This window comes from Hyperolius riggenbachi, chromosome 10, assembly GCF_040937935.1.
Source record: "Hyperolius riggenbachi isolate aHypRig1 chromosome 10, aHypRig1.pri, whole genome shotgun sequence".
Classification (NCBI taxonomy): domain Eukaryota; kingdom Metazoa; phylum Chordata; class Amphibia; order Anura; family Hyperoliidae; genus Hyperolius; species Hyperolius riggenbachi.
The window spans coordinates 36,834,570-36,859,858 of NC_090655.1; the positions used below are offsets into that span (position 1 = coordinate 36,834,570).

A 25,289-nucleotide genomic window follows, 5' to 3' on the forward strand; every position below is an offset into this window, starting at 1 on the left:
ATTCTGGTATGCTGTGTGGCTGCCTGTAGGAAGTGTCTCTCATAGAAATGAAACTGCATACAGTAGATAATGACTGGCTGCACACTGCACAGATACACTGTTTCAGAGCTTCATTCTCGGTGGAAGCAGCCCCTCCCATGTCAACAGCTCTGAGTATGAAATCTGAGCCAGGAGGGGGCAGGCTTGGGCTTGAAAAGACTCCACAGAAGAGTGACTCAGCTAAAATGATTCCAGGTCAAACCTCGACTGAATAGTCGGTGGATTCTTATCACAGTTGATAACAGATAGATTAGACTGAGAAGAATAAAGGTCCGTACACACGCCGGACTGGAGGCCGCCGCCCGGCGGATCGCTCAGAAACAGCCGTATCAGTCCGCCGACAGTGCGTACACACCCTGGACTGTCGTTGGAACACCCGCCCAGCGGGAGGTGACGACGGACCCGTCGTTGCCTCCAGTCCGGCGTGTGTACGGACCTTAAAACTAAAAGCAGGGTAGGTGTTTACTGTCATGTTCCCACTGATAAATGTAATAAAATACATGAGGGTGCTTCTTCTCTGGTTCTCTTTAAGTTGGAGATGTGATGAGCAGAACTGGACTCCATCATTTTTTGTCTGATAGGTGTCAAGTGTAGCAACACTGCGCCATGAGAATGGATGGAAGGAATTGGTTTTAATTTAACCCTTTAGCAGCCAATTTATTTAGAGGCTTGCAAGTGTAACAGGTCAATTTATTTTAGCACATTTTTTATTTGTTGTTACAGTTTCCTGCATTTAATAAGTACTGCTGTAATGTGTATTTATGAACAGGTGTCATTAGGGGGCAATGTGAGACAGTAACAGGACTTCTGGTTTCACTTTCTGTATATTCTGCTAGTAGAGAGACATCAAAACATTCCAAGAACTTACAGCTCAGTACTTCTAACTGAGGACAAAAGCAGCGCACTTACCTCAAACGAGATAACTATTGAAGCTGCTAATGGGTTAATTTTTTCCTTTGACCTGAGAAAGGTCTTGTGGAATGAGTTAAACGTGCACATATAGTACCAATCCTATGTTTTCCTACTTTTTCATTGCAAGGGTTATTAAACCAGCCTTTTGTCTTCATAGTTAGACTACAGCGGCCTCTCTCCTTAAAACTAATTAGAGGCCATAAAGTACCTGTGCACCTATGATAGCAGGACACTGATCAAAAGGCCATCCTACTTATGGGTATTTGTCTCAGTAGTGGGAAGCCCCTGGATTGTCCAGAGGCCGGTGGCTGGCTAAGATCTGCTGTACACACATTGGGGTCACAGCAGAAGTGGTTATCCGTTGCGTTTCCCTTCAGAAAACCGCACCTGTTCAGCTTGAGCCCTGTGATGTTGCCTGAGAGATCTGGTCTGGATCCCTGCCAGGCAACGTGCCTTACAGCTTGCTACTGCTCTAAACGGCTCCATTAAATGGTTACACAGTTAGGAATTGGGGTCAGGTGGGGTTAGAGGGCCAACACAGCTGTCATTGAATCTAAATGCGCACACACTATGGTGTCATCAGAAGCCGTTTGGGATTGTTGAAAAGGCTAAATTCAGGTGCATACATTATTTGCTCTTTCTGCATTTTGTTTATTTTTCCATTCCAACCAACAGTATTCATAATTTAGAAGGCTGCGTCATTTGTTTTTTCTGGAAACATATGACCAATCCCCTTCTGTCGTTTAATTTTTTTTTTCATACAGGCTCCATTTCAATTTTATTTTATACATACCTGGGGCTTCCTCCAGCTCCATCCGCCTGGATCGCTCCCACGCAGCCGTCCTCCGATGTCTGCAGCTCCGGTACCGGGTCCCCACACTTCAGTCATCGCAGCCAGTCTACGCTGGAGAGGTGTGCCCTTTATGTATCTGTCCAGCGGCTGCTGGAGAGATACGCTAACGACGCACTTCTCATACGTTCGACTCGCTCCGACTGACGGAAGTGCGGGGACCAAGAACCGGAGCTGCAGACATCGGAGGACGGCAGCGTGGCAGCGATCCAGGCGGATGGAGCTGGAGGAAGCCCCAGGTATGTATAACATCTTTTTCAGCTCTGGTACACTTTAAAGGCCATTTAAAGTCAAACATGGAAACATGAGTGGAGGAATTGTATGTCCACATACAGTGCTTTGGATTCACTATATAGCCATTTAGTTAAAGGGATACTGTAGGGGGGTCGGGGGAAAATGAGCTGAACTTACCCGGGGCTTCTAGTGGTCCCCCGCAGACATCCTGTGTTGGCGCAGCCACTCCCCAATGCTCCGGCCCCGCCTCCGGTTCACTTCTGGAATTTCTGACTTTAAAGTCAGAAAACCACTGCGCCTGCTTTGCCATGTCCTCGCTCCCGCTGATGTCACCAGGAGTGTACTGCGCAGACACAGACCATACTGGGCCTGCGCTGTGCGCTCTTGATGACATCAGCGGGAGCGAGGACATGGCAACGCAGGCGCAGTGGTTTTGTGACTTTAAAGTCAGAAATTGCAGAAGTGAACCGGAGGCGGGGCTGGAGCATCGGTGAGTGGCTGCGCGGGCACAGGATGTCTGCGGGGGACCATTAGAAGCCCCGGGTAAGCTCAGCTCATTTTCCCCCGACCCCCCTACAGTATCCCTTTAAGGGATACTTCAGTAAATGCCTGTTATGCAGACCTATGCAAGATCCTGTTGAGACCGATGGGAGTCTCCTTTCTGCACTGTGATGTCTCTGAAGAAGTCTTGTGATTAGTTAAGGAAGGTTCTCCGTTTGTCTAGTGGATGAAAACTCTTGCAAAAGCAAGTAAAACTGAACCCAAGTTCTTCAGTAATCAAAGGTGATCTTCCCTCAATAATCCAAGCTGTTTCTTAGCTCACAAGAGTGACAAGTTGTAAATTGTTGTCTTGGGTTACTTTAGAAGTCCATTAGAACGTGGCTCTTTTTAGCCCATGATTTCAGAGGCTCTGGGAGTTGGAGAAATACAAAATTAATCAACAAGTGGTCTACAGAATTCAGAAGAACGGAATACCCAAGCAGCTCAGGGTGACCCAAAACTTCTAGGAAAGTATAGGGGACTAAAAGAGACCGAAAAGCCCTCCTACTAAAAAGCAATGCTTAGTGTGGTTTGCCGCCTTAAAACAGAAGGTATTTGCAATAATTCAAAAGCTGATCTGTGCGGTAGCAGAAAATCGTACAAGCCAGCTGTGTTGATGTTAGTTAAGGAAATCGCAAAAGTTAGTCTCCTGCTCTAAAGTCTAAAGATCCTTGGCTGACGGCCTCCTGAGGAATGGCCATAACGTTTTTGTAAGGTATCTGGATATTGACAAATCAAAACGCACTGCTACACCGTAAAAAGTAAAGAAGGCTTTGTAATACTTTGGAGCTTTTTTGGAGTGTATTTATGGTTCTGCCCTAAACGTATCCTTTCTTGTTCATACCTAATAAAGTAAATGTAGTATTTGAAAAAGTAATTTTTCCTTAATGTGACTGCTGATGCCTTTGCAAAACGCATTTAGGAAAACATTTTTTTAGACATAGGTATGTTTTGATAAACTAGCACCAATAGGAACCATAATAAATCCATTGTATCTATAGCAATCATGTCTTGAACAAACAGTTTTCTTTGCTTTACCCCATGAAACCTGATAAAGTAGGGCAGGGAGATACTTATGGTGAGAAAGTTGTTGCTCCTTACTTGATATCCCTGTAACTAGACAGAAGCATAGTGCTCAAATGTAGACAGCTAAATTGAGGTTCAGAAACCTTTTCTTATTTAAGGAAACTGATTTCATCGTATGGAAATTAAGAAACGGAAGATTAGAGAGCCATAACGCAACCTTTTTGGTATGAAATGAAATTCCTGCAGCTAAAATTACGTGACCAAAAGTCAGTTGTTAACATCTTTGGTTATGGCTGTTGAAGCTGCTTTGATTGCATCCTCCACACTTTTCAAGAAAAAATATACATATATCCAGGCACATCGTCTCTAGTTAGGACATTAAATAAGTTATTAAGGAAAAGGAGGTGCTGAAGGGGGTGTGGCTAGAAATCAGCAAAAATCTATTAACCCTTCGCACTCTCGCATGCAAATGTTCAAACAAATCATTCACAGATTCACTCATCCAGGCACCCCTGTTATCCCTACAGCTTAGTTAAAAGCCGGGGTTTTAGTTCACAGAAGAATGCATTCTTATGCTTAGTCACCTATACTGCGCAGAAGTACCCAGATAAACATAGGTGTCCTAACTCTGGCCCTGTAACATGCATAGTGCTTTTAACTTAGCTGTAGGGATAACCGTTGTGCCTGGATGAGTGAATCTGTGAATGCATTTGTTTGAACATTTGCATGCGAGAGTGCGAAGGGTTAATAGATTTTTGCTATCCACACTTTTCAGACTGCAGGGTGGAAGGCACAGGCTGTTTCTGTTTAAGAAAATTGCAGCCTATAGCACAGTCAGTATTTTATGCAGAAACTGACAGTTGTTTGGGCTTCTGAACAGGTACTTAAGAAATGATTTATTTGACATTTGCCAATCAAGCACAATTGCCAAGTGGCTCAAACTCTCTTGCTTTCAGGAGTCATACCTTTAAATCTTCGCTAGAACATGATCTGTATGGAGCTTGTATGTTCTCCCTGTATTTACGTGGGTTTCCTCCAGGCATTCTGATTTCCTCTCGCATCCCAAAAACACGTTTTCTTCTGAAGGAGCACTTAACCTTTTTAACAATGCAGCTGAGTGCACATTTTTTTTTTCCTTTTAAATAACCAGTGATCCTCTCTCCCCAGGTCGGTCTTCACTGTTTCCATTTGAAGATGGTTTCCTGAGCGATAGCCATGGCGACCAATCCTTGTCCTCCGGTCTGAGTTCTCCAACACACTGTCAGAACGGTGAACGGGTTGAGCGCTACTCTCGGAAGGTGTTTGTTGGCGGTCTTCCTCCTGACATTGATGAAGGTACTTTAAGCGTTTCATCTGTCTACGCTCTTGAAATCATTTGTTGCCAAGAAAAATACATCCTTTTCCTATTATGGCTTTCAGCATGAGTTTCTGTAGTTTATGATGTGTAGGGGAATGTTAAAGGAGCATTTGTACAAATGTAGATGTGCTCTGTCAATAACTGAAATATCTATAACTTTGCCCGAGCACTTGTAGGCATCAGTTATCACTCTAGATGGCTTGAAGGACACTACTGCAAAAAATACTGTAAAATGTAAATTACATGCAGATAAAATTTACATCTATTTTTTCCCCCAACAAATCATTTGGTTTTAAATCAGCAAAATAACATACAACCAGAGACAAAGAAAGCTCTCTGGCGCAGTTCCAAGCATCACAATGCTCAGGAGCATCATTTTGTAGTGCAATATGCATATTGACATAGCAGAGTGCTCAATAATCTACATATATTGTTTCTTTTTAAATTCATGGCATGTAATTAATTGAACAGTCAATAGCTTGTACAACTTGAGCACTAAGGCACTCAGCATCTCGTGTCCAGAGTAAAGGAGGAGAAAGAGAGAATCATAAGTGGGGAAGACTATGAGGAAGTTTGGGGGGGGGGGGGGGGGATAGACAAGTTCTGACTCCGGACCCTATATCGCCATATCACATTGGGGAGTGTAATGTAGCCGGATGTATATTGTTTTGTTTTTATTATCATTGTTCCTCTGGGCCTGTAGTAGTAATTGTATCTTTTCTATACCGGGATGCCCAAATTGTATTATATCTACATGGGTAATTCCTGCTTTTATATGTCAGGCGGTGAAGCGGCAGGGCATTGTTGATCATGCATTTTCATGAGCTCACAGAGGGGGCTGTTTATTTCCATACCCGCAGCATTTCTGAGCATAAAAACATACAATGCGTATTAGGTATTGGGAGTGTTTCCTCATGGGAACACCATCTAATAGGCCTAGTAATGCTATTCTAGGCGTCAATAGAAGGGGGTGTAAAGTTTACTTTTCTCTGAGTAAGCTGCACTATAAATATGCGGGTAGGGTGAAAAAAGGCGGGTAACACCCTGGATAAAAACATAAAAACACAGACAACCAGGGAGCCCCGATAGTGCAGTAAGTCACGACAATAAAAATGTTGTAGAGTCAATGAAATGTACTCACAAAGGAAGGTTGCAGACGGGCAACCAACCACTGTAGGCATGTGGAGATACAGACCTGACTCCACTTGGGGGACCAGCCAGGCTGGATGTGTTCGCTCTCTTGGTACAAAAAGTTCTAGGTGGTTGCAAAGGTGATGTTAGGCCACTTGGCCATATAGAATACCCCTCCCGAAGGAGGGTTAGTAACACAAAGGGGGAGAAAGAGGCACCCAGGGTATAATAAAACCATGTTAAGAGCAACCAAAATGAAAAAAAGTTTGTAACGTACTTTTGGCCAAGTGCACATTAAAAGTATGTTTAACTTTGGTTGCTTTTAACATGATTTTATCATACCCTGGGCATATCTTTCTCCCCCTCTGAGCACCATAAATGGCTTTTCCTCCTATGTAATGCTGGGAATAGACGATGCGTTTCTTCCTTATCAATCGAGCCGCCGATCCCCGCGGGCGGACAATATTAGAAAACGAACCGCTGATGAGGAAGTGCCCGCGGGGACGAGCGGGAATCAATCCGGGCGGCGGAAGTCAATCCGCCGGCTAATCGAGCCGCCGGGTCGACTCGTGTATTCCCAGCATTACTGTCACTTACACAGTAGGCAGTAAAAATCGAACAGGTTTTGGACTAGGTTTTGAATACATATCCATTCTTGAAAAATTGGGATTTTTGAGGCTAGCCAGTGCCTGGCAATCAACAACCTGGCAGCATAGAGGGGTTCTGAGATAAACAATTTGTCATCCGACAAAATGCCTAAAAGGCATAGCTTGGGGCCTGTTGCCTGGTATACCATGTGGTTGTGAAGGAAGTCAGTTAATTTCTGGACATAACCACATATGTAATATTTCAGGTCTTTGATTTATTTAAAAGGAACCCGCGGTGACATGCATATAGAGGCTGTCATATTTATTTCCTTTGAAAAAGTACTAGTTGCCTGGCAGTCCTGCTAATCTTTCTGATCAGTAGGGTTTAAATCACACACCTGAAACAAGCATGTGGCTAATCTTGTCAGATTTTTATCAGAAACATCTGATCTGCATTCTTGTTCAGGGTATCCTATCCTTCTCACCTCATGTTCCCTTTAAGTAGGTTACATTTATAGGCATGATCTCCACCATTATGAGCAGCATAGTAATTGCAATGCTTTAATTTTGTCAGTACCATGTATTTTTTTTAAATTGGTGATTTATTTATTTTATTGGCTTGCTATTTCCAGACGAGATCACAGCAAGCTTCCGGAGGTTTGGTCCTTTGGTGGTGGATTGGCCTCACAAAGCAGAAAGTAAATCTTACTTTCCACCAAAAGGTAATTTTATTTTAATTACACTGATTGTGATGAGGTGATCTTATATTTACATGTGAAATTATAAACTGTGTGTACGTAAAAGCTTAAAGCGTATCTGAAGTGACATGAGTTAAACATGGGTACATGCTGTATAATACTCAGCCTAGTAAGACATTCTCTGAAGTCACGTTCTGTTATCCAGAACAGCAGGAGTTTAAAAAAAGAAAACTATAGATGCTATCTAGGCAAAATGTCTTGTTGACAGCTTGTCAAATTCAATCCGGTTTCCTGAAAAGTAAATGGAGAATAAGGCAGCTGGAAAACTGTAAGATAAGGCTTCTAATTAGGTTTAAGTTCAGGAAACTTCAAATGGGTCTCTACTTTTTCTTTCTCTTTTGGCTTAAAAAGGCAAAGGAGGGAACAGCAACCGTGACAGTCTTATGCAGCTCTTCAAATTAAGCCATTAAACTGAAATAAAAAATGACTCATTACTATGTTACTAATGGTCTATTTATCATCCATACTACTCCTAGAGTAAATTGTCTCTAGTTTTACACTTCAGGTTCACTTAAGTTACTTTTGGCTCAGTTGTATATGACATGACTGTGCTGCAATCATTTTACACTGTACTCAGGTCTTTCAGGTGCTTGTAAAATTGTGGTTTTAATTTAAAAACAGGAACCACTGAAAAAAACTGCTATTAGCATTCCATACAGCTTTTTGTTTCCTTTAGGCCTCTTTCACAGTGGGACGCAACATCCCCTAACAACGACCACAAAAGTCGCACAACGTGCCCCTAACGCAGTGCATGTAGGTCATGAAATTGGACGTTATTTTGCACTGCATTATGTCTCTTGGTGCTCCGTTTTCGCTGCATACTGATGGACCGAAAACGGCGCATGCGTTGCATTTAAAAAAAAAAAAAAGAATTAAAAAAAATTACTGAGCTTGTGAAACACAAATTACACAGCAGATACATTGTTGAACACACAGCATGCAGCACACTCTAAATATTGCTACACGTTACACACAACGCAACGTGAGCACTGTGAATGTCGCACAGACTTTGTATTGCTGTGCGTTAGTCTGCGGTATAAATTTTTATAACGTGCGACTTTAACGTCCCACTGTGAAAGAGGCCTAAATTAGATTTAATGTTACAGCTATTTTTGAACAAATACAAGTGCTAACACTTGGCCTACGTTAGTTACTCCAGTTCTTGTATGGGGAGACGCCCTCAAAGTTGATTAGTCCCAGAGGAAGGCTTGTAAAATGAGTGTACTTGGGGGGGCTCAAGTAAATAAGCAAGCTTACATTTTTATTTTATTTTTTCTTCATTTAGCGTTGATTATCATATTAATCATAAGAATTAATATTGATAATAAGGATTGCAGATGTGTTGGGTAGGTGCTAGTATTAGTCTTTCTTTTGTTGCCATATCTTGCTTTCATAGGTTAGAGCATATTACAGCACCAGCCATGTGATGGCTGAGCTATGGCACTATTTCTGTCCTGATCCTAAAAAGGGAACTTGCTTTCACCTTCCCTTCAGCTGCCTTGCCTGTAAGGTGTTAATCAAATGCCATATGGCACAGTTTTTGCTGCCTGTTTTATAACCAACTGTTTTGTCATCAATTTTGAGCATAATGGCATTCTACAACCATATTCATTTTTTTTTCTTTTATTTAGGCTAGGCTGTGCATATACAACTGTATCTATGGTAGAAGTAGGCTATGTGTTACGCTAACAAATGAAAGTCCATGTCCTACACACACTGGCTGTTTGACTTTTTAATTAACTGGCTCTATAGTTCCCTCTTTGTTAGTCTTTGTAATGCGTATCAGAGGCCAATCATGTGCGTCAGAGGCTGGCCACTGTGGCCAATCATGTGCGTCAGAGGCTGGCCACTGTGGCCAATCATGTGCGTCAGAGGCTGGCCACTGTGGCCAATCATGTGCGCCAGAGGCTGGCCACTGTGGCCAATCATGTGCGCCAGAGGCTGGCCACTGTGGCCAATCATGTGCGCCAGAGGCTGGCCACTGTGGCCAATCATGTGCGCCAGAGGCTGGCCACTGTGGCCAATCATGTGCGCCAGAGGCTGGCCACTGTGGCCAATCATGTGCGTCAGAGGCTGGCCACTGTGGCCAATCATGTGCGAACATCACAAGTTTACCACCTGCTGTATTTGATAGATTGAAAACCACACCTTCCTTAATGTGAAAACCTTTAAGCTGCGGATAGAATAAACAAACATTGGGGTTTATGTTTACTTCTTGTTTGCCATGGTTAACTGCATATAGATTCACATCTCCCCCTCAAAAGTGGTATCCTATAGCAAATCCAGGGCCGTCTATCAGAGTGCTGCTGCTCTTCCTCTTAATGCAGTGTGTGCCCACAGTGTGCTGGCATAGCTCCTCAGTTCAGCTGCTCACCTGTGTCTCTGCTGCTGCATAGTTGTGATTACTGCCTGTGGAGACCTCAACAGTGAGTTGGGCAGCAGAACCCAGACGACCAGTGGCTGTGAATTCTGCAGCGTTACCGTCCGTTTTAATGCAGTGCACAGATAAAGCACAGAGAAGGCCACCTCTGCGTCACTGCAAGACGCTGTCCAATGTGAAGGTAAAAGTGCTCAGTAACCTTGGTTGGGCATTTTTTAGCTTTGGGGAGACTTGCCTAAAGACTCTTAACTGGTTATGAATTGATTACAGCGTTTGAATCCTGGCAGGGCAGGTTGTAGACTTTTTGCAGCCTGAGGCAAACTTGCTCACCCTCAGCCACTCCATTCCTCCTCAGGAAGGTACACACAGTACAAAAATGCTGCCCCTGAAATCTCTGCGCCTGATGCAAATGTTTCACCTTGCCTCATGAGAGAACCGGCCCTGAATACTGGACTCCTACATAAAAATGCGTGCACCTAACCAGCAAACTATCCAAGTGTTTGTGATGGTCCACTAAGAATAAGTCGGGGAACCCCTTTATGTTGTGTCTTAGAATTTTTCAAGACCTAGTTGTCCTTTTTTAGTCATAAAGACATTCTAATTAGCCAATAGCCATAATATACACACATTGGCCGTACTGCTATATATCAATGGTGAAGGATTGCTGGGCTCCTCCAGAAAATGTTTAACCAGAAATGTACAATAAAGTGAGGCTGGAATGCGCTGTGCATTCTTGCTGCGTGACTGGACAGAACTGCTTAACTTTCACTCATTACACTTGGAAATATTGCTCATATGGCCAAAAGAATAGAGTTTGCTCCTACTAAGTGCTTTGCCATGTATACTAAATATTTCATTGCTCCACACAGAGGGAATATATCTAGGCCTTGGCAGACAATATACTTGGTTTCCAGTAACCTTGATGCATTGCACTGAACTGCTTTTAGTCAAATGTGAAAGCATTGTACTCTTCCACAACCAAGCTTTATGTGAGGGAGAAAAGACCTCCTATGATGCATCACTGCTTAATATGCACACAATCTTTTTTTATATCCCTAAAAACTAGATGCATCCAGAAATTCTGAAGCGCAAAGTGTACCTGTGGTGTATTTAATTTACGGAGCCATTTTAATCCAACAGATACATTCAGCTGTTGACCTTTTCTTGCTCATAGAAAGCTGCATAATTGCAAATACCTTCTGGCAAATATATATTTAGCATTTATTGAGGTATGAGTTGGCAAACATTTTGCTTTAAATGGTGAGCCCGAGAAATACTCCAACCCTTTACTGGCATAGATAATGGTCTCAAATGATTTGTTTTCCTGTGTACATGAAGAAAGGGGGCCCCACAATAGCAGATAGTAAAATAACTGTGAATTTGCCAATGTGCCTCTTGCAGCGCTGATACAGTAGCTAGACCTAACCCTATTCTCACCCTCGCGAGAATCTTAAAATGTAAAATACATGTTAACATATACAAATAAGAAGTCCGTTTCTTCCGGAGTCATGAGCCATAAATTGCTTTTCTCCCATGTTGCTGTCACTTACAGTAAGTAGTAGAAATCTGACATTACCGACAGATTTTGGACTAGCCCATCTTCTCATGGGGGGTTCTCAGGGTTTTTTTTATTTTTAAAAGCATTCAGTGAATGGCAGTTGCTCCGTCCAACTGCCAAAAAAGTGTGCAGCGAGCAGGGAGGCTGGCCAGCATCATTGTATAAAAATTTTTCAGGGAATGTCTTTATAAAGGATCAAGGCCATGCTGAGAATCTCCAATGAAGAGATGGACTAATCCAAAACCTGTCGGTACTGTCAGATTTCTACTACCTACTGTAGGTGACAGCAACATAGGAGAGAAGTAATGTATGGCTAATTTTGCTTTGTATTTTTTAATTTTAAAATTTTTGCAACCGTTCCTCTTTAAAGTGGATCCGAGATAAACTTTTACTCATTGTACAATTGTGTTCCTTTCATATAGTTTATGGGGCATTTCTCAAGCCAAATACTTTTTTGTTTTAATACTCTAATTCCCTATAAACTAAACAAGCCTTGCCCACAGCTCTTCAGGGTGCCTTGGCATTTTCAGACAGTAGCAAGGGTTTATGGGAGCTCAGTCTGGGCAGGAGGAGTGGGAGGAGTTACTAGCCAGAGATCTCCCCTTGATATCTATCCTTAACCATCCCCTTTCGATCCCTGACCTTAACCGCCCCCCTATGCCCAACCTTAACCATCCGCTTTGATGCCTAACCTCAACCCCCTGCCTCATCTTAACCAACCCCAGCGGCTATGTGGTAAATAACGAGTGCCAGCTAGTAGGATCGCCGGATTGAGAGGCAGTGGCAGAAAGTAATACACAATCCTTGGGGGTAACGGGGGTGGATGATGGATAAGGCAATCCAGACAGCAGAACGTACAATGAATAAGGTATATGAGGTTTTAATCGATCTCAAAGAGAATGCCTACCTACTTATGTGCTATCTACTTATGACCCCAGCTTATACTGTAAATGTGAGTTAATTGTTGGCAGTTCAAGTGCAGGTCAGCAGTGGTAATGTGTTCTCAGGGTAACCCAGATGTACCTTTTTGCATACATGAATTTTGGGCACCATGGCAAATCGGGCACAGGAACAGTGCCGATAATAGAATATTGGTAAATTTACCAATACTCTAAAGTGTGAATTTTCCCTTGTGAAATATCTGTAACTAGTGACCTTAGCCCGTTTAAAAACGGGCTCTCTAGGTCTGTCATCACTGCCACATGCGCGCGCCTGCACCCGCCACGCACACACACCCGCCCACCCGGCCGTCCTGCTCTTGTCCCAAGGCTGTCCGTGCGGCACATGCGTAGTAGTAGTAGTGCAAACGCACAGACCCACACGGACAGGACACAGGTGTTTTATTATATAGGATTGTTACCAATATTTTACTACAGCTACACCTAACCCTACTCTACCAAACATAACCCTCCACTACCAATGCCTACCCTTATTACCCTGGTGGTGACTAGCCCTAAGTCCTCAACTAGTGGTGCCTTACCAACCCCCTTTCTGACGCTTACCCGTAACTGTCCCCTCTGCACAAACCCCATTCCTGACGCCTTAGCCTAACCGCCCCAACCCCTGGCAATCTAAACCTAACTGCTTCCCCCACCCCCCCTTGCGCAAATACCCTTCCTGGCGTTTAATCCGAACGATCCCCCCTGCACAAAAAAAGTAAAAGAAAGAAAGCAACAAACATAATTTCCCCATTGTCACCCCTTAAATAATAATTATCGTAGGCGACGCCCGAATTTACGATTTGTCCAGAAGCCGCATGCGCCCGATTTGCCTGATACCTTATCTCGCTTGTGCCTGGAACGAAGCCAACTCTTATAGTTTTTATTACCATTGCAGGGAGAGAAGGTTTCCTAAACCTGACCAGAGGCGATTAAGGCATGTATATAAAAGCGTGACCACATTCAGCTACCTAATCCCCTGTGCTAATTAACATTCACACAAATAAGTTTGTGTAATTTTTTTTCCCCCTCTCTCAGTAAAAACTTTTGTCTCCTCAGTCTCCTGTGGTTTTGGGCTGATGTTAAAATTCCAATTTAAACTGTGGTTTTTATTGTTTGCAGAAATGAACTTGAGCTGGTAAAAGCTATCGCGCATGGAGCTTTATCTAATTTAGAAGATGGGGGGGGGGGGGGGGGGGGGGGCTGGACTGGCCTTCTGCAGTTGAGGCTCACGCTGCATAAAGATCCATAGCAATACATTCTCGCTTACGGCTTTGGGCCGCGGCGGTAACACAGGCAATTATCTCGACATAAACCTATATGTTTCCTAAAATGGAAGGTGAACGCTGAGCGTGACTTGTCGCACTGAACCAGATCAATTAAACCTCTGGTAGGAGATCCATTTGTTTTCCTGCTTTCAGCAGTAAATAACACAATCTGGGCCTGCCATAGATTGCTCTCAGCGTGTGATTTTTCTTTCCAATTTTACAAACTTGTTGTTGGTTAAACAAGGACAGAGGCAGCCGTCTGTTCATAAAAGGTACGTGCTCTGTATCAGGGGAGGGGGGGGGGGGGGGGGGGGATTATATTCTCTGTAAGCTGAAATAATGGCTGTGGGGATGGCGTCGCTATTATAAGCCTTTTCAGTTATGTTTGTTTTCATATGGTTCAAGGTGCAATAGAAGGGATTTTTCTTCTTAAAGAGAAACTCCAACCAAGAATTGAACTTTTTCCCAATCAGTAGCTGATACCCCATTTTACATGAGAAAGACAATGATTTTCACAAACAGACCATCAGGGGGCGCTGTGTGACTGATTTTGTGCTGAAACCCCTCCCACAAGAGGCTCTGAATACCGAGGTACTGCTGGCAAACTGCCACAATGTAACAATGTTCAGAGACAGGAAATAGCTGTTATTAGCTGTCTGTAACAGACAGAGCAGCTAGAAACAGCTAAATAACCTGCCCACAGTAACAATGTCACCATGTAATAAATGTCAGAATGTGAATCTGGGAGAGGAAAGATTTTACAATGAGCAAACACTGACTAAATCATTTATACATAATTATGGTAAAAAATGAAGCACTTTTTTTACTACATTATTTTCACTGGAGTTCCTCTTTAACTACTCGATTATTAACAACCCCCCCAACTGCAAAATCTAAAAACACTGCAATCTAATCCAGGTGTGTATTCATCCAACATAATTATATAGATGCTATTATGGAATAAAAGAATAGCCAGATTTGAGTGCATTGAACAGTGTTGGTGGTCTAAGGCTGTTTTCACATTAGCAGCCTGCGTTTTAGTTTGCTGTGTGATTGGATGACCGCAACGCTAAAAAGAAGCCTCGCTCACACCCATGCGCGGTAATTTTTGGCACTAAACCAAACTATAAGGGCTCGCTCACACCCTTTTTTCAAGTGCCCGCAATTTTGAAAATCGCCCTAAAAAGCTTGTGAAATGATTCCCTATGAGAGTGTTCACTTCTGAGCAGTTTGTTTCTGATCCGCTCAGCAAAACGCTGCCTGTACCATTTTCTGAGTGCTTTGGCTCAATAGAAGGTACAGGGAAATTGCAAAGCGCTTGAAAAAGCTTTTTGTATAGCAATTTTCCCAGCGCTTAAATACATTGTATTTATTCATTTCTGGATCAAAGACTTGCGTCAGGAAGGGAAAAAAGGCGAAGTGCTTAGAAAAGTGTTTTCCATACATTTGTACTGTATTGGGCTGCCATGATGAGAACCATATTAGACAAGACTTCTGCCAAAATCTTGTGTAATATTGAATAGTATAAAGTGGTAGAGCAGGTAAACAGTCGCTATCTGGAAGATATTGATCATTGACTTGGTCTATTACAAATTGAGTAGTGCATGGAGTACCTTTAACAGGACACCTGAAGTGAGAGGGATATGGAGGCTCCCATATGTATTTCCTTTTAAAGTTGATCCCAATTTACTACTCAGATTAGCTGGAATAGGAACTGGAATCAAACTCGACATGAAATGAAAGGACCATGTACACAAGCTTTTAAAGGACACCTAAAGTGGACATTAAGTATTCCTTTCAGCTGGCTTGGAAGAGGGATCTACAGAAAGCCCTGGATAATGATGAATGGGACCAATGTTTTGACACTCTCTAAAGGTAGTCTTTATGTAACTGACATGGAAGTCTCACTTCAACTCCTTCACAGGACTTCTATGGTTCCTGAGAGACTACATCGTATCTTTGCGGACCAGTCCGATCGCTGTTTCAGGGGATGCCCAGATGTAGGTTCACTATATCACATTTGGTGGATTTGCCCAGAGGTTGCCTCCATTTGGCGAAAGATTATTCAGAAGCTTAAAAGGATCTTACGAATTCTAGACCAAGACCCCGCCACATGCCTGCTAGGCCTACAACCTGAGCATGCTACGTTTGCGCAGCACAAACTTATTCAGTTCGCTATGAACGCAACCAAAACATATATAGCTTCGCAGTGTCGTCAACCTAAACTACTCTTCACTAGAGTACTACACCGAATACATATTACAATGCTAAATGAAAAAATCAAGGCAAACCTGCTGGACAGAACCGACCACTTTGAAAGAATCTGGCTCCCCTGGATACAGAATGTGTCCTCCCCAGGTGTAAGAAGCCAACTGGGAGCCTTCTAGAAAACTTTTTGGGCTTATCAGGCCTAAACCCTTATCTATATCAGATGTACCTGTATATCCTTTCTTCCTCTTCCATAAATAACCTAGGATACTGTTGCTCTGGTGACCAACAATTCCAATTTTGGTTTATTTTACAGTTGTTATTCTACAATGTTAGCCACAGGCTATCCACACTCTGATTTACATCCAGCTATGACCTCAGGATAGCCCTTAGGTAGCTCAAGAGACTGTCCTTTTGCTTAAGGCTTACCAAATGCACACTGTAACTTGTCATAATGCATATACCTGTAAATTTTTTGCATTCAACTTGTGCTGCTAATTTGTGCGTATTGTTTACATCTTTTAGTTTCAAAATCTTTTATTAGGCACTCAAGTGCCAAAGTAGCAAAAGGAACATTACAACATAATATAACATATCTGTATTGGCCCAACATGGGCAACAGATATCAAATAATACACATAGTATGAATTTTACATTTACGTTCTAGAAAGGTCAGTTCTGGAAAGCGATAAGATGGTTGTAACAAAAACATTGAAGTTGCATATGAATCATAAGAAACATAAAACTATAGCACGGTCAGTTCTTTGTTATGGTTAGTTATAACTGAGAGTCTAGGAAGATTGTATATGGCCCGGGGTTCCGCAGCCCTCATTAGGTGAACCTTCTAACAGGGGAAGGGTGCGAGGTCCAGCAGTGCTTGGGTGCCTTTAGAGAGTTTATTGGTTGACCAGGGCTCCCAGACTTTTTGGAATTGGGGCATTCTATCGTTAATTATGGCATTGATACGTTCACAGGTCATTATAGAATTTATGCTACTGACTACCTGAAGGTAGGAGAGGTGTGGTGAAAGCCAGTTAGCTGCAATATGCGTTTTGGCAGCGCATGCAATGAATTGCACAAGTTTATGTTGGGCATATAACATTGCCTTTGGCTTGTATCCTAGAAGGAGTATTTTGGGGTCCAGTGTGATAGGTTTAGGAATTATGTTATTGATGAGGTGGCGTAGTCTTCCCCAGAGGCGAGACGCCCTGGGGCAGGAAAACCAGATGTGATATGTGCCCGTAACCTTGCATCCTCTGAAGCAGAGTGGGCTTTTTGTTGGGTCTATTTGATGAAGCCTATGGGGGACCAGGTATATACGATATAGTAATCGTAGGGACACTTCCATATGTGTTGTTTGCAGACCCCCCCTAGATAAGGTCTCCAGGCATTGGGTCCACTCCTCATCTTTGAGTTGTGAGCGGAGGTCACTTTCCCATTGTTTTTGATATTGGTGTATATGATTCGTTGGAGGGGAGTTGAGGATCGAATAAATATACGCAAGTACTCCTTTTTGCATGGGGTCATGGAGACACAGGCTTTCAAAACGTGTAGGTTGGATGAAAGTACCTGGTTTAGCTAGTTTAGTTAGAAAATGATATAGTTGCCTTATATTGAGCCAGGCTGAAATCCTAGGCTTCGTGATATCTATTAGCTGTTTCCACGTAGGGGTCATCCCTCGGACTAAATATGCCTTAATTGTGGGTTGGGCGTCTGACGACCACCATGGGAAGGACGGTGCCTGGAGACCTTCGGGGAAGTCTGAATTAGATTTAATTTCGGTTAAGATCGATGGCTTAGATTGGAGAGAAGCTACGAAGCTACAAATCTGGTCTCCAGATTTTTAGGGTATGGTATGTTATGATAGAGTTATTCCGTATTGGAGCTGTATCCGTGGTATGTGACCACAGAATACCCTTCCATGTTAGGGGGGAGATGAGGTTTTCTAGGGAGACCCATCTAGGGGCATGAGCATCGCTGTAGATGGTTGGGAGGATCGCCAATTGTGCAGCCTTATAGTATAGGGTGAGGTTGGGGACCGATAGGCCTCCCTCTTTCTTATGCCAGTAAAGTATTTTGCGGGATATTCGGGGCTTTTTCCCTGCCCAGATAAATTTGGATATTTCTTTCTGAAGAGCTAGAATATCGCGCTTTTTGATTGGGGTTGGAAGAACTCTGAAGTAGTATAATTTGGGAAGAAGTGTCATTTTCACACTCGTGAGCCTCCCCGCCCAAGAAATTTTATAGGTGTTCCACGACCTGAGCAGGGCGGTCAACTCCCGATACAGGGGCGCATAGTTTTTATGGTACAACTGGTTATAGTCATTAGTGAGCTTAATTCCCAGGTACTGAGTGAAATGGTCCCGATGTTGGAAATTGTGTTGTTTGGAGATAGCTAGGGCTTTAGCTTTCTCATAGTTACAGTACATTGCTTCTGATTTGTCATAATTGAGTCTTAAACCAGAAATTCCTTCGAAGAATTTTAAGGCCTTCATTAAGTTAGGGATTGATATGTGGGGGTTCGTTATAGTGAGTAGGATATCGTCGGCAAAGAGGCTGAGTTTAAATTCTTCATCCGATATCGTGTAACCCTGGATAGAAGTGTTCTGCCTAAGATAGGAGGCTAGTGGCTCTATAATGATGGCGAAGATCGCTGGAGAGAGGGGGCAGCCTTGTCTAGTCCCTCTTTGGATATTGATTGGGGTGCTGGGGGAGCCCGGGAGTTTGAGAGTTGCGTGAGGTGTGGAGTATATTTGGGTCAGCCAGTGTGTGTACGAGTCGGGCAGGCCCAAATGGGATAATACGTCAAACATATAGGGCCATGCTATCATATCGAAAGCTTTTTCGATATCTAGTGTTAGGGTCATGAGTGGTCTTCTAGTTTTATTTGCGTGAGTAATTATGGCTACATTCTTCCTAACACTGTCTGTGGCCTGCCTAAATGGGATAAAACCTACCTGATCATTTTTAATGATAGATGGTAATAGTTTGTTTATCCTTCGGGCTAGGATGGCTGTAAAAATTTTGTAGTCGATGTTAAGAAGTGAGATCGGTCTATAATTCTTGGGCTGGAGTGGATCTCTGTTGGGTTTCGGGATTAAGGTGATAAAGGAGTCCAAGAACTCAGTGTGCTAGTTCTTTTTTCATTAGTGTGTTGAGGAAGGATTGGAGATGAGGGGACAGTATACTTTGAAATTTTTTGTAGTAAAGGGCTGTGAGGCCGTCCGGCCCATAAGCTTTTCGGGTCTTAAGCTTTCCAATGCTACTAGATATTTCCTCAAGGGATATTGGATTATTTAGGAGAGTCTTAGACTCCTCGGTCAGTCTAGGAAAATGTATTTGGTGAAGAAAATTGGATACTTTCTGGTGTTGGGGAGGGGTGGAGTCTGTGTAGAGTGATTGATAGAAGTGGTGGAAGGTTTGTGCAATTTTGTTTGGGTCGCTTGTGACATGGCCGAGGGGGGTCCTGATTTTATATATTGTATTGGTTCTATGAGAGTTTCTTAGTTTTGCAGCCAGCCAGCTGTCAGGTTTATTTGCAAGCCTGTAATAGTTAGCCTTGGTCCATGTTAGGGCCTTTTCAACATTATTTGAGAGAAGGATATGAATCTGTAGTTCAACATCCTTGATTTGTTTTAAGATATAGTGGGAGTGCTCAACCTGATGTAGTGACCGAAGACGCTGAAGTTTGTAGGATAGGTTAGAAATGTCCTCAGAGTTTTTCCTTTTTCTTTGGGCCCCGATTTGAATAAATTTGCCACGGATAACGGCTTTATGGGCCATCCAGAGGGTGGCAGGGGAAGTGTCAGGGTGGTCGTTTTCCGAGAAATATTGTTGGAGGTGAGAGGATACTTCTGACCTTGATTTAGTGTTAAATAACACAGATTCATTTAGGCGCCAAATTCGAGGCCTGATGACTTCTGCCTGCAGGTCTAAACATGCAAGAAGCATGTCATGGTCTGAGAGCGGGGAAGGTATATGTCTAACATAGACCAGGTGTGGTACTGTAGAAGTAGTGACTAAAATGTGGTCAATTTTGGCATACGTGTGATGTGGTGCGGAGTAGTGAGTGTAGCCCTTTTTGTCACCGTAGAGCTCTCTCCAGGCATCCACTAGGAAGTTGTTTTCCAATAGGGTTTGGAGACGTTTTCTTTGCGTTTTAGAAAGTTTATCAGGGGAGGGTTTAGATTTATCGAGTTTTTCGTTCAAGGTGAGGTTAAAGTCACCACACCACAAGACAAGTGTGTTGGGTTGTACGCTTAATTTCTTTTGGATCGTTTGGAATGTCTTAAAGGCCTGTTCCGGAGGGGCATATGAGCTAATAAGGTGGAGGCGCCATGTGTATATGGACCCGGTTAGGATAACATATCTCCCTTCAGTGTCTAGTTGGGTGTTTGTTACTTCCAGGGGCAGGCTTTTATGTATTAGAACCAAGACTCCTCTATGCTTTTTAGGGGCAGTGGAAACAAATTTAGCAGTATAGTGTTTGTGGAAATAGGCTGGGCATGAAGTGGTGGAAAAATGAGTTTCTTGGATACAGACTATGTCAGGGTGGTGCCTGCTCAAGTCGTGGAACACCTCTCTCCTCTTCCGCGGGGCGTTAAGACCCCGTGCATTACAGGATAGTACTTTTAGGAAGGTTCTGTTATTCAAATGTGCCATCATGGGGAAGGGACCATAGCGAGCTTAATCTTCGTGCTGTAATTAGTAAACCAGGGAGAACTGACCGTGGAACCCGAGGGCGGTGAGGGAACGTAATCCCTAGGATTGTAGAGACAATCCTGGCATGGTGGGTATGAGGGGGGTCGGACTTATTAGTTCCTTCCCCTATCATACCTCTAGTCATGGGGGCAACAAGAGAACCTTGAGCGGTAAGGGTTTAGTTTCATTACTATAGCAGAGGGCTATTTTGATTATGAGTATAGGGAGGGGGATGAGCCCCCTCAATGGGGTACCTATTATAGAGTTTTGGGACTGCCTGGCCCTAGTTAGTAATTGGCCCAAGGAATGGTCAGTACAAAAACATGGAACAAGCAGGGAGGCTAAAAGTCACAGCAGGTAGGAGCGATCTAATCTTTACCTTCAAGAGTCTTCCCACGACCCCGGGAGGCCCCCCAGGCTGGCTTCCTTGACTCGGGGGATCCGTCCGGGCCAGCCCCCTCCATGGGAGGGAAAATTGGTGGCCCGGAGGGATCTCCCCGGCCTCCACCACGAGCCCAGGTGACCAAGCCGGCCGCGGGAAGAGATCCGAATCTCCAGGTGTGGGAAAATTACCTCAGCGTTGAATAAACGTAGGAATGTAACAAATTCTTAAAAAAAAAAACCCATACATCAGTGGCAAACCTAGGTATACATTATAATTATCATCATAATACATAGAAGAATGATCAACTAGCCCTGTCATCACGCGGGGGGGGGCTGCGCCCCCCCCCCCCCCAGGCCCCCAGCCCGTTATCCTCAGCCCGGGGGGCGCGTCCAGGCCCGACAACCCCCCACAACCAGGGGTGGCCGCAGGGCCCACACCCGCCCCCCCGGCCTCCCCCCCTTTAGGCCCGGGGCCCGCGGGGGGGGGGGGAGCCCCCCGCCTGTAAGTGGTCGGAAAGACTACCCAGCAGTAGTGAATATTTTTAAACAGTATCGATAGCCAGCTAAATAAGGAGAAAATAGAATGTTAGCACATAGGTTAGTAGCGTTTAGTAACATATTAGGAGTACTCGGTCTGGGGCACTCGTTTGGAAAATTGCGTAAGGCAAATAAAACAGGCTTTTGGATGATGATAGTACAGGGCCACTGGATCAAATCACAGTCTATGGATGGTGGACTATAGTAATATGGGGGAGTGAGTTTTGGATGGGATATTGGTGGTTAATTAGCTCATTCATGGAGCTGGAGTTGTCCTGGGGTCAAAGACACAAAAAAGAAAGATAAAAATAAGGATGAAGAGGGGCCAGGGTGGGCATCTGTCCAGGAGGGAGTATAACTCACGGACTACGGATAGCAGAGTCTTGAGAGGACGAGAGAGTCGTTCCAGGGGGCCTTCTTCTGTTCACTGTGTGCCATTCTCTCTCGGGTCTATTTGGCCTTTGCGGGAGCGGTGGGGCAGACTGCTGAGAGAAGGATTCGGTTGTCTCGATCCTAATGTTGGCTTCTTCTAGGAGTAGTCTGCCTTCTTCCGGGGACTTTATGAGGTGGGAGACGCCATTTATCTGGAACTGCAACCCAAAGGGGAAGGTCCATCTGTATCTGATGGTCTCTTTAATGAGGGCTTGCACTATAGGTCGCATGGCTCTTCGCTTTTGGAGTGGAAGCGGTGACAAGTCAGCGTAAAGGCGTACTGACTGTGGTACTCCTGGAAGATTTGTGAGATCTCGTGCAGCCGCCATGATTCTGTCTTTTGTTTCATAATAGTGGAACTTCAGGACTACATCCCTTGGGAGGTCAGGATTACGTGGTCTTCCAAGAGCTCTGTGGATTCTGTCGAGCCGGAATTCCGCTGGATCTGTTTGCGGGAGCATTGTGGAAAATAAATTGAGTGCTGCTTCTTTAATGTCTGTCACACTTTCAGGTAGGCCTCTGATGCGAACATTTGAGCGTCTTGCTCTGTTTTCAAAGTCCTCTAAACGAGCTTATAGGGCAGCTATCTTGACATCTTGATTATCCATTCTGGCATCATCATATTTTAGGGCATCAGCACATGAGTCCACTCTTTGCTCCAGGTCATTTACCCGGCCACCCAGCTCTTGCATTTGTGCGGTGAAGCCTGATACAGCCTTTGCTAACTCACTGCGTAGCATTATTTGGAACTCAGCAAGAAGTTCAGCATTGGATCCCCTATGAGGTGGGGATGCTGTTTCTATCGCTTGAGTGGTGGGAGAGACTGGTGTAGGGCCCCGTGCCTTAGGTGGTGCTTCCGATCGTCTGCACTCAGGTGGGGAGTCTGCCGCGCGGGAAGATGGCGGAGAAGGAGATTGCGGCGGTGGCGCCCGCTCTTGAGGTGGGGAGCTAGGGAGAGATTTCTTCTCCGATGTGGAGGCTGTCGGGGACTTTTGGGTGGACGGGGAGTTGGTGGGTGACTCACGTGGTGAGCTGCGCTCGGAGGCCTGGCTGGGCGTGGGAGACGCGGCCATCTTGTCTTTCCCCTTGGTCTGCTTCTTGGTGAGGAGCTCCGCTATGGATGGCTGAGCGGCTAAATCTCCGGGCTTCTCGTTCTTCTTCCCTTTCCTGGACATGTTGGGGCTAGTCCGCAGGTATTTGGCGTGGAGTCAGGCCCTCTATGTGTGGATATATCACCCCTTTTCTACCGCTCAAGCACGGAACTCACACGGAGTGCATCCACTTCCGTTGGCGCCGCGCATGCGCCCCTTGTTTACATCTTTTAATGACTGTATGTAAATTCCTTTTTCTATGGCTACCTAATAAAAAAAAGTTTTTGAAACTAAAGGACACCGAAAGTGAGAGGTCTATGGACGCTGCCATTTTATTTTCTTTGACACTATGGCAGTTACTCGGCTGTCCTGCTGATCCTCTGCTACTAATGCTTTTAGCCATATACCTGGAACCAGCATGCAGATCAGGTGCTCTGGAGGAAGTCTGATTAGATTTCCTGCATGCTTGTTTCTGGTGTTATTCAGACACTACTGCAGCCAAAGATCAGCAGGACTGCCGGGCAACTGATCTTGTTTGAAAGGAAATGCATATGGCAGCCTCCTTATCCCTCTCACTTCAGGTGCCCTTTAATGACCTTGCACTGCACTTGACTTGCAATTGAATGTCCAAAAAACACATGTTGCTCTGAACTCAAACATCCGTGGTCACTAGCCATATAAAGTGAAAATGCTGATGACATAGGCAGGGAATTAATGAGTCAGCCAAGGACAGGTCTTTAGCTATTGAAGGGGAAGCGCTTGCAAACCCCTCCAGTGCCGCCAGATCTCTGGAAAACATGTGTGATTGAGCCTGTCTCTCCAGTATGACCTCAGCACCAAGTTTGGCCTCTGGATGTCTCCGGTCCAAACCAAACAACGGAATCACTTGTAGTTATAAACTCCAAAGCAAATAAGTTACTTACTATGTGGACTATACAGTACAAGGCAAATACATACAATTCTGTGACACATTAACTCTTTGGTGAGCCAGTTCTAGACTTTTTGCTGCCTGGGACAAACTTTTAAGGCTAATCCGACCCCCCCCCCCCCCCCCCCCCCCGCGTCCGACAATTTGCAATGCACGTTAGCTGCGGTTAGCCCCAGGATAGGTAGCTAGCCAGGTATACTTGCCCCCAATATAGGTTGGCCAGGCACCTCTCTTCACTTTCTGTTTCTTCCTGTTGCTGCCCCCAGACTTGTGCCGCTTGAGGAAGTCTCCTCACTTGGCATCATGGGCGGACCGGGCCTGCCAATGAGAATTCATAATTACCCCCTATCCATTGTTGCTAGCAGTCTCACTGCCAGTAGCTTAGGAGCTCTGGGCCACATTTGTGAGTTTTACATTGGGCCTCTGAAGCTCTCTATACATAACAATTGATATAGAGCACCAAAGCTTGCCAAGGACAACCACAGTGTCGGAGAGGTGTAGGCGGTGGAGGAGAGCAGTCTGTTAATGGCTACAATGAATTTAAAGCACATAATAGAGGTGATCAGTACCAGTTTAGCACCAATACAGAGCTAATAAAGTGGTTGAAGCAGGGCCCCCGTTGCGGTTGCTACCTATGCACCCCCTATTGCTATGCCACTGCTCACTGCTAAATGCACACTAAAGTGCACAAAATGCCTTTTACATTTCCTATCACACCCCATATGTTCATATTGGCTGGGTGCGTACAGAACCAGACCAGGGACTCTCATGCTGGATTCTGGCTACAGGAGGCGGTCTAGCCTTCCAACAATTTCACGTGCATCTGAGTCAATCAGCATTGATCTATTCATCTGATTTTTAAAGAACCTCAATTTTTTTTCCTTGCATAAAGCCAGTAACAAAAAACATACATTAGATGTGTACTCCTGTATATAAAAACAGAAACCAATACAGTAGTCTTGGTTATCCAGAACTCCACTAACCAGAAGTCTCAACCAACCAGCACAAATCGCCGGCAGGACTTACCGTGGTGAAGTCTGACTTCTTAGGCGGTTTGTGGGCTCTGTTGTGCTTAAAGAGAAACCGTAACCAAGAATTGAACTTCATCCCAATCAGTAGTTGGTAACCCCCTTCCAATGAGAGATCTATTCCTTTTCACAAACTGATCATCAGGGGGCGCTGTATGGCTGATATTGTGGTGAAACCCCTCCCACAGTGGGATGTCAGGACCATGGTTCTGACATCAGTGTGGGAGCCTTGTTGCATTGTGGGAAATAACAGCTGTTTACAGCTGTCTCCAACTGTCGAAAGAAGTAAGCAGCAGCTACTTCAGTGACATCACCTGCCAGCTGTAAAAATGTCACCATGCGATAAATGTCAGACTGTAAATCAGGGAGAGGAAAGATGTTACAATGGGCAAATACTGACTA

The 25,289-nt window shown here is 44.3% G+C and overlaps 1 protein-coding gene across 12 annotated transcripts in view; it reads left to right on the forward strand.

Moving 5' to 3' along the window:
• Nucleotides 1–25,289, forward strand: part of CPEB3 (cytoplasmic polyadenylation element binding protein 3) — a 255,613-nt gene that overhangs the window by 205,072 nt on the left and 25,252 nt on the right. For all 12 annotated transcript variants that reach the window (XM_068257805.1, XM_068257804.1, XM_068257811.1 and 9 more), the window contains 2 exons: nt 4,769–4,936; nt 7,309–7,398. In XM_068257805.1, the coding sequence (XP_068113906.1) occupies nt 4,769–4,936; nt 7,309–7,398 (258 nt within the window). The remainder of the gene's footprint in view (nt 1–4,768; nt 4,937–7,308; nt 7,399–25,289) is intronic.